Here is a 14,207-nt window from a genome sequence, read left to right as displayed (position 1 = left end):
AATTTATGTACAACCTTTGTCAGAAAAGATCCAGGGCTGATTTTTTTATTCTTTACCTGTGATATTTGAACACACGACGTGGGTGTTATTCAGTCACCTGATATGTCTGAGTAGACATGGCCTTGGAAGTGCTTCCATATAAACTCACTAGGTGACAGGGCTTTGCTTAGGAACTCACTGTTTGGCCTGTTGGCTCATTTAGTTGGAAGTTACATGAGTGACATGATGGAAATGTATTCCAAGCAGAGAGTTAACATTAAGTTCTGCATTAAGCTAGGAAAACCCCTAGTGAAATATGGAAAATGATAGAGCAAGCATATTCTGACGAGGCATTATTGAGAAGCTGCATCTTTGAATGGCACAAAAGGTTTCAGGAGAGCAGAGATTCAATGCAAGACGATCCCAGAGTGACAAAGACACTGTTGGTTGCAGTTTTTGATGCTAAAGGTTTGGTGCACCATGAATATCTGGCTGAAGGACAAACGATAAACCAAAACTTTTATGTTGACGTCCTGAAATGTTTGCGTCAAGCAAATTTGGCAGTGCCGTCCTGATTTGTTGGCATCTGAGCAGTGGTTCTTATTGCACGACAATGCAAGGCCTCATACTGCTTTATCAGTCGAGGAATATCTGGCCATTCATCATATCCCTGCTGTACCACATCCACCATATTCACCCAAACTGTCGCTGTGTGGTATTTTTTTTGTTTCCCCATGTGAAAACACTGCTGAAATGGAAGCACCATAAAGATATTGCAGAAATCCAAACGGGTGTGACAGATGTGCTGAGAAGGATCCTAGATGAAGCTTTCCCTGCTTGCTTCCATGACCTCCAGAAATGGTGGCAGCTGTGCATAGATAGCCCAGGGGACTACTTTGACAAGACGTAGGACCATTAGTTCATAAGTTGAATAAATTAAGTCCTGGAACTTTTCTGACAAAGATTTTATCAATGTAAAATGGCAATGTTTTGAAATATAATGATATTTAAATTGTCATTGTGCAGGTAGAGTCGATGCATCTAAGATTTCTTCAGCAACCACCAGGAAGGAGGACTTTTGGTGAGATAGTAGACAGGTTTAATGCAAATATACCATACAGTGGGCTACTCCATTCAGTAACACAGGATGTAAGTAAAAATGATCATTATTACCTCTTCCGAATTATTGTTTATGCTCTCTCAAAGATTTTACATTTTCTTGGGAAAACAATCACCATAAGTAGATTAACATGTTGACTGCCATGTAATAGGCAGGAAAAGTATGTCCTTGACACCAATCAGTATTATGAACAAAAAATATTTTAATTTTGGAAACACGAAGCAATAACACAATCTTCAAATTTGGCACAAAATACTATTGTTAGAAGCACATATTTTTGGTAAATAAAAAAGCAAAATTTCGGTACAAAAACTGAGTCAATTTCGGGTTCAAAAGCGGTAAATAAAGTAAAATTTCGGTGTTATAGCGGTGAAAAATTGAACGGAAAGTGGTATATAAGAAGACATTTTGGTTTTAAAATTGTGAATACAGAAGGTCAATCTGCGTATATGTGTCCGATTTTGAACCGTCACCCCTGTGCACAAATTTGACCGATCCAAGCGGTTAAAAGCATGGGAGGATGGTTAGAGCCTTTAGTATCGTGGCACTATCGCGAGTGTGTGTTGTGTGCATCATGGCTCCTAAGGTGAACAGTTTTTGGGAGGGCTACATAGTTGCACTTTTCCACGCCAAATATTCGGTGTCAAAAATTCAGAAACAGTGCAAGGAACATGGATGCACCTTGGTTCGACGACCATCAAGAACATAATCAAGCGACATAAAAACCATGAGGTTCCAGCTATAGTCGCCCACCAGTAGGACGAGGAAGTGAGCATGCACTGCAGTGATGCAACCCGTGTGTCTTAAGTTGCATCGAATGGCACTGAAGGAAAACCCCCCGACGTAACGTGTGATGGCCACACGACTCCACGTGGCCCAGTCAACTGTGAACCGCACCCTGTGGGAGAAATTAAACCTCCAGAAGGTTTTTCAAAGCCATGAACATTACCTCAGTGAGGTCTTATCTGTGTAAGGCCTCATCACATACATCTCGCTCTACCCAGAACTTTCTGCAACAGATGGCGACTGACACCGGCATTCGGGCTATTCCATTTGACGATATACCAGTGAAGTTACCGGATGCGAGTCCCATGGATTTCTGTGGGTTTGGTCTACTGAAACGTACACTTTCCTCTCGTCGTGTCACCACTCTCCGGGGCCTGTGGAAAGCCTGTCAGGAGGACTGGCAGAAGATTCCACTTCCTGTACTTCATCCTAGCCTCCTACAATGGAAGTTACGGTGCAGGGCCATTGCCAAGACAAAAGGTGATCACATTGAGGCCAACCAATGGTGGTCCCGTGGATTTTCATAAGGTAAGTGCTAGTCCAAAATCGGATCGACCTTCTGTATAATCCTAAATTTGATTTAAACTACGCTTATTACACAAAATTAACATTTCACTTCTAATAGGACATTTATGTAGTTATCAAAGTATCAAGTTTATTTCTGTGTAAAGGAGTCCATTTTTGCTTCTCCAATATTAAAAACAGAATTAATCAATTTTCCGTGATTTGCATAACTCACAGGATAATTCAGACCTCAGAATGTGTCGGGTCTGTAAATAAACCCTAAATTTCGTGTTTAAGAGTTAATTTCGCATTTTGAAGTTCCTTTTGCATTATTTTGTGACAAAACATGATAGCAAAATGCATCTCACACCTTTCAAAATCTGAAAAATGAACACTACAATGTGTTTTTTGACATTTCGTTTTTTTGTCAAAAACAAAATATGTATGCCCCTAACTATTGTATACCTTGCTCTGAAATATTAATTTTATTCACTATTTAGAATCTGAAGTCCAACACATCTTATTTCAAGTGGCGACTTAACGCCTTTTTTTTCATGTTATGATTAAGACAAATACTATAATTGTTTGTGACGCTCCTCCTGGTGCTTCCTTCTCTTCTTCCTCCTGTGGGTCCCGCAGTGTTGATGCTGGTTCGCTGGTCAGATTCCGGTCCATTATTCTTTCACTTCTTCTGAGCACTTGTGGGGTGGGATTGGGTGCAGTCTCCTGTTTCGTCAGATAAGTCCGCAACTCCATTTCCGACACGAAATTGGCAAGGTAATTTATTTCTTTTTAAAAAACTGGAAGATGTTTCCATTGGGTAGATTCTTTCTTGCTGAGATGATCTTGCTTGAAGTAGGGAGTTAGACATATGTAAGATCGAGGTAAACTTTTTCCGTAACCTGAATGACAACGTATTGAGTGGGTTGACAATCTTTAGTTGGCCTACGTGGCTTTGATTATCTGTAACAGTTTCCTTTTTTATGAAGTGTTATAGGGAACAAAGTTGATTGAAAATAGTTTCCGGAAGTTGTCAGCTACAAGAACAAGAGTTGCTCACTCACCGGAAACTCCTGAAACTCGTGTTCAGAGCTAGACAGATAGGCGAGCGTTCCAGGTGCCACGCATCTGTATTTTGGAACACTCCTGTAATATTATCTCGCATTTCTCGTGTGGCACTGGTGAATATTTCCAAGGTGGTGCATTCAGCAATGAAAGAGCATGCCCTGCCGTGCACATTAACAAAGAATGCAAGTCCAGTGGGTCCCCGAGTTGTCAGCAACTTTTAGGACAAGGAAACAAGCCAAGGTCAGTTGAAATTAACATCCAAGCTCTCTCCACATTTTATATTCTCTTTTCGACTTATGCAGGTGTCTACTTCGAATTAAGCGAAACCAGTTTTGCCGAAGGATCTTCTAAACATCTTCGTATTAGAGATTATGTGTATTTCGATTTATCTGTACCAAAATACATTAAAAATTCTATGTTATCGGCTGGGGAGTGGGAAGAACTTCGGATTAAAGGGAGGGTACTTCGTATTAACTAATATCATATTAGCGAGGTACTCCTGTAACTTGTGCCACTACAGAAAGTATCCTGTGAAGCACATGAATTTTGTTAGATAAAAAAAATATATATATAATTTTAGTAATGATGTAGTTTATCTCAATGAACTTAAATACCAATGAAACTCGATGACAAAGTCAATCAGTGTTTCTGATAACAGTGATCATGTACAACATTTACATATAAAAATTGAAGTGAAGCATTAAGGTTTATTGCAGATGTCATAATGCAACCATAGACTCAAGTTTTTCCTTATTGATTTACATATTTTTTGACATTACTGTATTGGAAGATTTCTGTCCATGCATTCTAACACATATTCTTATTTTCTCAGGGTCTGTTTGCAGAAAATAAAGACAAACTCATAACTGGAGCCCTGCAAGCACTGGTTCAAAAAGAAGGGGATCAGAGTTCAATTTCACTGTCAGATCTTGAAGGACAGTTCCAAGCATTACGGAGGCTTGTGGCTTCTAAAGTTGGTTTTGCAGGATTTACATCTCTGCAAGGGTATGTAAAATTTATAATAACATTGTTTTATGTACACCCTGTGTCTAAGTAGTTCGGTGAATAGTCCGATATATCAAAAAAGTTCGGTGAATGGTCCGATGTATTATGACAATAAAAATAATACATTGTCATAACTACATTTGAAAATGGTTAGGCTAAGTCCAAAGTTCCACATTTGTGCTATATCTATAATAATTTAGTCATATGATTGCTCAAAATTTTATTCATATAATGCAATTAAGTGTCTGAAATTACTATTTAAACTAATTTCATTAAATATGATGTTTAAAAAAGCCAATTTGTATATCATGACAAAATTATCAAATTGTGCAATATTCTGAATTCATATTCATAACAGTTATTTTTCACTGACAATATGAAAAAACAAATATCTTCAATCATATGTGTTATTTCAGGCAAGCAAGATAAGTTACATTCAAATTTATAATTAAATTTATTGAAATTATGTACATTTGCATTGACATCAAGGTTTATATACAAAGGTCAACTCTTTAAAATTGTTCAATGTCTTATATGATGTCATACTTGGTATTTTATATCAACATTCATAAAATGGTAATTGTAATCATTAGATAAGTATATTGTGATATACATAGTAAAATAGCTGTAACAGAGCAAATATGTACATTTACAACACAAACATTCAAGGTGTTAAGCAGTTATGGACAAAAATATAAAACAAAAAACAATTGAAGATAACTCATACTAAAAAATCTGGTTTGAACTAGTTGCTCTAAGACTAGTTGTCTGTGACTTGGAAGGGATCTCAAGATGGATGGTACATAAGTAAAAATGTGACTATTGGTGAAGGTTTGATATCATTAAAAATCTGGATATTTTGAGAGATTATACTTGATAAGTTAATCTTTAATAGTTTGTTTAAACTATATAGAGACATTTTGTTGATAACAGAAGCTTGGAAATGCTTTTATAATGGAATAATCTGTATAACGAAAAAGAAAAGATTTGGAACTGGTGTAAAGTGCCTAGTTTAATAATTGTGAGCAGGAAATTATTATCTGCTGGCATCAGCATTAACTAGCTAGTAAATGAATATTGCATTATCTAAAATGAAATGTTATGAGAAATAAGACTAAGTGAGTGTAATATTTTCTGCATTATGAATGTGAACAAGCCAAATGTGAAGTTTTGAAAATTGAAGGAAGCCATCTTGTGGACCTGATTGAGGAATCTGACATGTTGAGTGTGCTCAGATGTAGAACTGACGCATGCCCAAATATTTAGAGGAGGACTTGCTCTGCCTAGCAAGGAGACAGTAAAGAAGTGTTTTCTTCATATAAATGTTCTTTCAAATAATTGCATAATTTGATGCTATTGTAATTTTTGTTGTTTCTAGTTTTTTTTTCTTTTCATTTTTATCAATATAATAATTATAAAGTTATCAGTATATGTAAATTTAAATTTCCTTTTCAACATAGCACCATAGTTACCTATTGTGCCAATACTGAGTTTAAAATATACTGACAAAGTTGTTATATATTTAAGATTATGAGACGTCAGGTGATTAGTTGAAAAGGTTCAAGCTTATAATAATCTTTGTATTGTTTTGCTTCTTGTTCTGGTTTCTGAGGTTAGGTGTTTTTACCTTTAAATATGTCAGATCCAAAGGGTGATTTCTGCTTGGCAGATGTTATGGCTGCTCTCAATGCTATCAAGGATGGCCAAACAGATCTCAGGAGCTAATCAGGAGGATCTCAAAGCTAATCAGGATAAGACTAATGCTCAATTGATAGAGCTGAATGATATTATTAAAACTAGTATCTCAGAAGTCAGAGTGTTCAGAGGTGAAATCAAAGCTACTTGTACAGAGCTTAGAGAAGAGATCAAAGATGAACTCGAGGTGGGCGAAAAGACAAAAATGGTGGCAGTTATATGTGTGGAAACAGCCCAGTCAATGTCAACCTCAGATAAGTTAGAGGAAATAGATGATATGTCCAGGCTTCTGCAAGAACAGGGAGATGAAAGTGAAGAAGATGCAATTTGTGTCAAAGAACAAAGTATCTTGAAACTAGGAGAGACTTACAAGAAAGATGGCAAAGCAAAAGAACTGGCTGAACTTATTAAGCAGACGAGACTCTTCCTCTGCACCATTAGTAAGGCGAAGGCAGCAAAATTGGTTCGTGCTCTGGTTGACATGTTCTTGGATCTGGAAGCCACCATTGGCAGTAAAGTTCAGTTGTGCAAGGAATGCATTGAGTGTGCAAAACAAAATAAAAAGACTATCCTCCGGCAGTATTTGGAAGCCTGCCTAATAGCTTTGTATTTTGATACTGGAGTGTTTACTGAAGCTCTTCACTTAGGATCGACCTTATTAAGAGAACTGAATAAGTTTGATGACAAAAAGTTATTGCTAGAGGTTCAACTTCTAGAAAGTAAAACTTACCATGCCTTGAGTAATCTTCCAAAAGCACTTACCTCAGCTCGGACTACAGCTAATTCAATATATTGCCCTCCAAAACTACAAGCATCGCTTGATATGCAGTCAGGCATTCTTCATGCTGCTGATGAGATAGACTTCAAAACAGCATACTCTTACTTCTATGAAACATTTGAAGGCTATGATAGTGTGGAAAGCTCAAAGGCTTTGACTGCATTGAAGTACATGCTGCTGTCTAAAATAATGTTGAACACACCAGAAGATGTGCAGCAGATCATAAGCGGGAAACTGGCTCTGAAGTATGCCGGAAGTGCAATTGAAGCTATGAAGTGTGTTGCTCAAGCAAGTCTTAAGAGATCTCTGGTAGACTTTCAGGAGGCTGTGGTTAAGTCTAAAGAAGAACTGGAAAATGATCCAATTGTTCGAGCACATTTAGACAGCCTTTATGACACAGTGTTGGAACAAAACCTTTGTCAAGTTATCGAACCTTATTCTTGTGTTCAGGTGGATTATGTTTCAAAATGCATTAACATACCTGTAAACCAAGTAGAGAAGAAACTTTCACAAATGATTTTGGACAAGAAGTTTCACGGTATTCTAGACCAAGGTGAAGGGGTGTTTCCCCAAAGTGTTTCAAATGTCCAGTTGAAGGATACAATTAGGAAAGACACCAAATTTAAATTGAAAGAAATTAGTAAGACTGTTTTCACCAATTGCCCAGGTGCAAGGAGAAAAGTAACAACTCATCCTAAACATGTTCGTAAAAGAACATTCAGGCAGAGATGTTTGAAATTATGGAGGAGAAAACTTCATCTTGAAGCATTCCATGCTTTCTCCTCTCATAATTGTATTTTGACTGTGATAGCATGCTTGATCATGCATCGTACACATGTACGCAGAAGATGTCACGATGATGTCATGAAGTTAAAGTTAACTTCAAATTTATAATATCTTAGACTTACATTTTAATCATTTGATTACTTACCTGTAATGTATCTTTTCAAAGGCATTGTTGCAGCATGCAGACATGTCTTACTATATTTTATCAGATATGTGACTGAAAATTACTTGATGGGTAAAGATTGTTACATACTTATAGTGCTTATCATTCGTGATTAAGTTCAGTAGTACAGTAATATGAACTATGTGTTGTAACATTCTTATGTGGTTGCACATGTTTGGAAAAAGTATGTTATGAAACATACATAGTTTTATTAGTATGTGAATTTGAAACATACAGTTTAGCAAAATAACTTTATTGTGTACATGTAACATCTGATACGAAGAGTTATCTTGAATATTTTCACTATGATAGTATCAGTATATGTTTAGTTTGGGTATTGTCGATGGAGTAAGGTCAGTGGTTACATAGCTTGACATGTTGAGTCATGAATATAGTTCTGTTTCAATGCTGAAATAAATAAATCACATATGCAAACCCTAAAGTTGAAAAATATTATCAAAGATTCTTTGTTTAAAGAAAAGAATTACACTTTACTTTGTTCTGTGTGAACATCAAGTATAACATTGTGGCCTAAGGATAGGTTCACATGCTTCCGATATCATGTGAAGGATAAACATGGTGACTTCAAAGTGTTAGAAGGGGATGTTGAAGAAACCAAAGACAGGTTTCATCCCAACACAAAAAAGTCTCGGAGCTTCAAGCCTAAAAATGTTCAATATAATTATTTGGAATTTAATATCCTTTACCTCAGATTGCACGGTGATGGTAGGGGAGTAGTTAGAACACTCACAGCCGATGGTAACCTGTTGTCTAGGTGGAGTAGTATAATATTAATAAAGGGGTTCATGCATATTTATTTACTGTGTTCAGCAGCCTAATTCTTCTGTTGGTATACCTGTTAGCAATAAAGGTGCGGTAATTTGGGCACACGTGTTAACATTTGACAACATGTAAGCTGACAACTTATTATGATTGTATACCCATCTGACTTTCAAGCTTTTTAATTTTAACAAAGATTGATTTGCTATACATCCTGAAATATTGTTGCAGGATAATTTAATCTATACTTACCATCCACAGAGTGTAGTAACCCAAAAGGGTTGGTTGGTTGGGAGTTTCTTATTGACTGAGTGTCAAGGGTGGTATATAAGACCTCAGTTCTTTATTTTTTCATTCTTCGTATATTAATTTTGGCATTATGAAATTGCTTATGCTAACTTGTTGTTTATTTTGTTGGTTTGAAGGACAAAAGATACTGCTTCATTTCACAACCATACCCATGAGGGTTGGTTGGTTGAGTTCTTCTCTTAGGATGTTGGTTAAAGGTGGTACTGTGAGTCACTGTACTTTATGCATAATTTTTCTATTGTCGGCTGTTAATGTCAAAATTTTGTCACTTTTCGTGCTTCTTTTCTTGAGTCCGAAACATTAGTTCAGGTGTGAAGTATTCTTCTGTAGAGTTTGCTTTAAGTTGATCTTCATGATCCAATATCGGTCCTCATTCATATTTCTTGATCCTTAGTTGTGTTGAACGGTGGAAAAATTTGATATAACAAATATTCTTTGTTATTTGTATTTTGGAATGCAAAAAATGTATAATATAATGTGATGGCATGTGCATAATAATTTTGAATGCTAAGATTTAGCTTTGGCTTGACAAATATTTACTAGAGCACAAAGATTCCAAGAGTTGAATCGTAGGCTCAAATAGGAATGAACTTGACAAAGAGCAAAGAGATTCACGTGTTGATCCAAGCTTCAGTCAAGTAGTTGTTTCCTTTAAAAATGCTAGAATGCATTATGGCTCCAAAATGTGTTCACAAAGGGCTGAATAGTAAGTTCGAGCCGTGACGCTGCGAGTTCAGGAACAACAATTATTTATGATTTATAATTTTAGTGCGCACATCATAATTTATACATTTCTTGCATGAATTCATTTGTGATGTAAAAAATCTTATATTCAGCACTCCGTAAATCTGAGGATGTTTGCTATTCGATGCAGGGACTTACATTTTTGTCTTGTTAGCTGATGTTGCTAGATGAATGGATCAATTCCTAATGGGAAATTTAGGGAAATTTAGATCAGAGGTAACTTACTCTACATGTAAAAAATTATTATTAATATATTTTTTGGCTAAATAAAAATTAATATAGAAATTATGCTCCCAGGTTGAGAATGAAGTTCTGAATGGTGCTTCATTGTTTGATAATAAATAATAATGTTATGTAGGTACATTGTATATGTAAAAATGGTTACTTTACTGGATAATAATTGTTGGTATGTCGAACTTGATGTTTCTTGTTTTTCAATATTATTATGTACTAAATGTTCATTATGAGTAGTTGCACTGTATTGGTTCATGATGAACAAGTTCTTGTTGTATTGTTGGAAAACAAATATTCAGTCACACTCAATTGATTATAATGCTGAACATGTAAACAGATTGTAAATATAGAGGCATTATATTAATTATTATGTGTTAAATGTCTCAGTAGGGCTCAGATCTGTTGTGGGTTCGTCCCTTGTTGAGCGCCAGTATGACAATAAAAATAATACATTGTCATAACTACATTTGAAAATGATTAGGCTAAGTCCAAAGTTCCACATTTGTGCTATATCTATAATAATTTAGTCATATGATTGCTCAAAATTTTATTCATATAATGCAATTAAGTGTCTGAAATTACTATTTAAACTAATTTCATTAAATATGATGTTTAAAAAAGCCAATTTGTATATCATGACAAAATTATCAAATTGTGCAATATTCTGAATTCATATTCATAACAGTTATTTTTCACTGACAATATGAAAAAACAAATATCTTCAATCATATGTGTTATTTCAGGCAAGCAAGATAAGTTACATTCAAATTTATAATTAAATTTATTGAAATTATGTACATTTGCATTGACATCAAGGTTTATATACAAAGGTCAACTCTTTAAAATTGTTCAATGTCTTATATGATGTCATACTTGGTATTTTATATCAACATTCATAAAATGGTAATTGTAATCATTAGATAAGTATATTGTGATATACATAGTAAAATAGCTGTAACAGAGCAAATATGTACATTTACAACACAAACATTCAAGGTGTTAAGCAGTTATGGACAAAAATATAAAACAAAAAACAATTGAAGATAACTCATACTAAAAAATCTGGTTTGAACTAGTTGCTCTAAGACTAGTTGTCTGTGACTTGGAAGGGATCTCAAGATGGATGGTACATAAGTAAAAATGTGACTATTGGTGAAGGTTTGATATCATTAAAAATCTGGATATTTTGAGAGATTATACTTGATAAGTTAATCTTTAATAGTTTGTTTAAACTATATAGAGACATTTTGTTGATAACAGAAGCTTGGAAATGCTTTTATAATGGAATAATCTGTATAACGAAAAAGAAAAGATTTGGAACTGGTGTAAAGTGCCTAGTTTAATAATTGTGAGCAGGAAATTATTATCTGCTGGCATCAGCATTAACTAGCTAGTAAATGAATATTGCATTATCTAAAATGAAATGTTATGAGAAATAAGACTAAGTGAGTGTAATATTTTCTGCATTATGAATGTGAACAAGCCAAATGTGAAGTTTTGAAAATTGAAGGAAGCCATCTTGTGGACCTGATTGAGGAATCTGACATGTTGAGTGTGCTCAGATGTAGAACTGACGCATGCCCAAATATTTAGAGGAGGACTTGCTCTGCCTAGCAAGGAGACAGTAAAGAAGTGTTTTCTTCATATAAATGTTCTTTCAAATAATTGCATAATTTGATGCTATTGTAATTTTTGTTGTTTCTAGTTTTTTTTTCTTTTCATTTTTATCAATATAATAATTATAAAGTTATCAGTATATGTAAATTTAAATTTCCTTTTCAACATAGCACCATAGTTACCTATTGTGCCAATACTGAGTTTAAAATATACTGACAAAGTTGTTATAGTATCAACAGCAACATGAGCCAGGTGCGTGCACATGCACATCCAGAGACATGTCGAGAAGTGCCACCTAGCTTGGAGTACACGTGGACATCAGGATAAACGCACTATAGGCAGTCGAACGTAGTCAGTGTGAGAGGTAGTGTAACAGTGCAATGGAGCAATGAGTGAACATCAAGTCCTGCTACAAATTGGGGAAAACGGCAACGGAAACGCAAAAAATGTTGAAGCAGCCGTGGCAGAAAATGTGTTTATGACGCTTTTGCGATGGAAAGGGAATGACTGAGGATGAGCCACGTTCAGGTCGACAGTTGACAAGCAAAACCCCATGCATGATCGAGCAAGTGTGACACTTGTTAGCATGAAATCGGCAACTGATTACGATTGATAGTGGAGTAATTGCGCATTAGTAAGAACATGAACGTGGTGGCAATCCAAGAACGTGTCAGTGGTTCTTTGATCGATTCCTAAAGAGGCTTTTGCTGACAGTTTCCAGAAGCTTTATGAACATTGAAAGCCAATATAAATAATTTATTTGTATCTTTGTTTTGTTTGTTTTCTGATACCTTTCACCAAACTTTTTAGACACAGGGTGTATATATGCAGTGTATGTTAGTGCTCATCCGATACAGATACAGTCAAACCTCAATTTTACTTTTTTCAGTTGCCTGTAAATAAAAAACGTAAAATCTGGGAAAAGTAAAAAGTGGGAAAGCATAAGGGAGGGGTGAAACTCAAGTGTCAATAAGAAAGTACTACATAATCGACATTTTAGGAGGTATATTGTGTCAAAAATTATTTAACAACGGGAAATAAGTATGATAATGAATGTCTTAAGGACAAAAGCAAGACGTGCTGTGAAATTCAATAATGGATTAACGGGATCCACTTTCGAAGATAGGAACAGTGGATGACTGTTTCTAACTGCCGCATATTAGGTTCAGTTTATGCATCTGATGATGTGAGATCTCAGTTTACTCTGTAAATTGGTAATTAGTTGCTATTTTTAGAAGTCCCGGGTAATTGGAGGGGGGTGATTAGCCGCGAAGCATTTATATATATTGTATTCAAAGTAGGGATGGGACCGATTAATCGGTACTCTATCGGTATCTGCCGATATAGGCATATCGGTGTATCGGTTTATCGGTAAATTAACGATTATTTTACCGATCCAATATATCGATAAATATCTGATAATTTAGTGGAAAATTCTGCCATTTTGTTGTAATTTTTATGGATAATCTCCATGCTCTTAATTTCTAAAAAAATAAATGTCTAAATATGCAATTTCTTTTTTCACTGCAGTCACCTCAAAACACATTTATTAAGGAGGTCAATGAACCTTTCAGGTTCTTCAAAGACCATTTCTAATTTTATATCGGATCGGTAGAATATCGGTTATCGGTATCGGTAAATTTTATATCGTTACTTTATCGGTATTGGCCAAAATTTCATATCGGCCCATCCCTAATTCAAAGTGTCCTCAAGATGTGCAGAATGGTTCAGATTCAACTTTGAGCTGCATATGTATCCAGTCCCGATCAGCCCAACAGCATGAAGTGAATAAAATAAGCTTTGTCAAACTTGCTCATTTTTAGACGTCACAATAAATTATCGGTAACGCACGCAGGATTTTCGGAAGGGGGAATGGGGTTACGTATACTTCTCATAATAGTCAGCCCTCCCTTTGCCATCTTTTCCTGCCTTTGACTTTTCTTCTTTTTTTTTTTTAGAAATACTGGCTTATGACCTTTTTTATTATTGGATTAGGAAGTCTTGTGGAGGGCAAACACCCCTTCCACCAATAGTTTCCCCATAAATAATGCATTTCTTTTTTTAATATTGCATGATTTATTTTCAGCACGTGAATGGTTCTGATGAAAAGCGGTGGTTGTATTATTCTTAGCATCATGTGCATTTCCTTCATTCTCGGCAAAGTTGCAGGAAGAAAGAAGGAAGAAGGGGGAGGGGAGAAGGATCACTGCTTGAAGCTCTCCCATGTTGTCATGTCAAAGCTTCAGACATAAGAGCAAGATTTCTGATGCGGGGCATTAAAGAATGATAAAGGGGCTCAATCATTCAATTACTGCATAGCTCTGCACAGTGCCAAAGTAATGAGCTCATGTGGAGGAAGATGGGCATCTTTTATTTTTCACTTGCAGTACGCTATGTTCGTTGAATGTGCGTATTCATGTTGAAGAGCAATTTCGTAATTTTAGGATCCAGAGGAAGTCTCTTCGCCTTCATGTTAAATTGGTTAAGATGTCTCGTGTAAGGATGCTCACTTCCACACGAGCAAGAAAATCGAGGCAGAAATACTTGGCAGTTTTCAGTAATTACAAGACTAGTGATTTGGGATGGATGATATCGGAAATTTGATATCGCAATATATTGTCATGAAAATATTGTCACAG

The 14,207-nt window shown here is 35.6% G+C and overlaps 1 protein-coding gene across 2 annotated transcripts in view; it reads left to right on the top strand.

Moving 5' to 3' along the window:
- Rme-8 (receptor mediated endocytosis 8) overlaps positions 1-14,207 on the top strand; it is a 193,259-nt gene that overhangs the window by 44,668 nt on the left and 134,384 nt on the right. For both annotated transcript variants that reach the window (XM_083139435.1, XM_083139434.1), the window contains exons 8-9: positions 1,006-1,128; positions 4,290-4,462. In XM_083139435.1, coding sequence (XP_082995561.1) covers positions 1,006-1,128; positions 4,290-4,462 — 296 coding nt within the window. The remainder of the gene's footprint in view (positions 1-1,005; positions 1,129-4,289; positions 4,463-14,207) is intronic.

Source organism: Lepisma saccharinum, chromosome 17, assembly GCF_977018435.1.
Source record: "Lepisma saccharinum chromosome 17, izLepSacc3.1, whole genome shotgun sequence".
Lineage (NCBI taxonomy): Eukaryota > Metazoa > Arthropoda > Insecta > Zygentoma > Lepismatidae > Lepisma > Lepisma saccharinum.
This window is presented reverse-complemented; position numbering and strand designations above follow the sequence as displayed.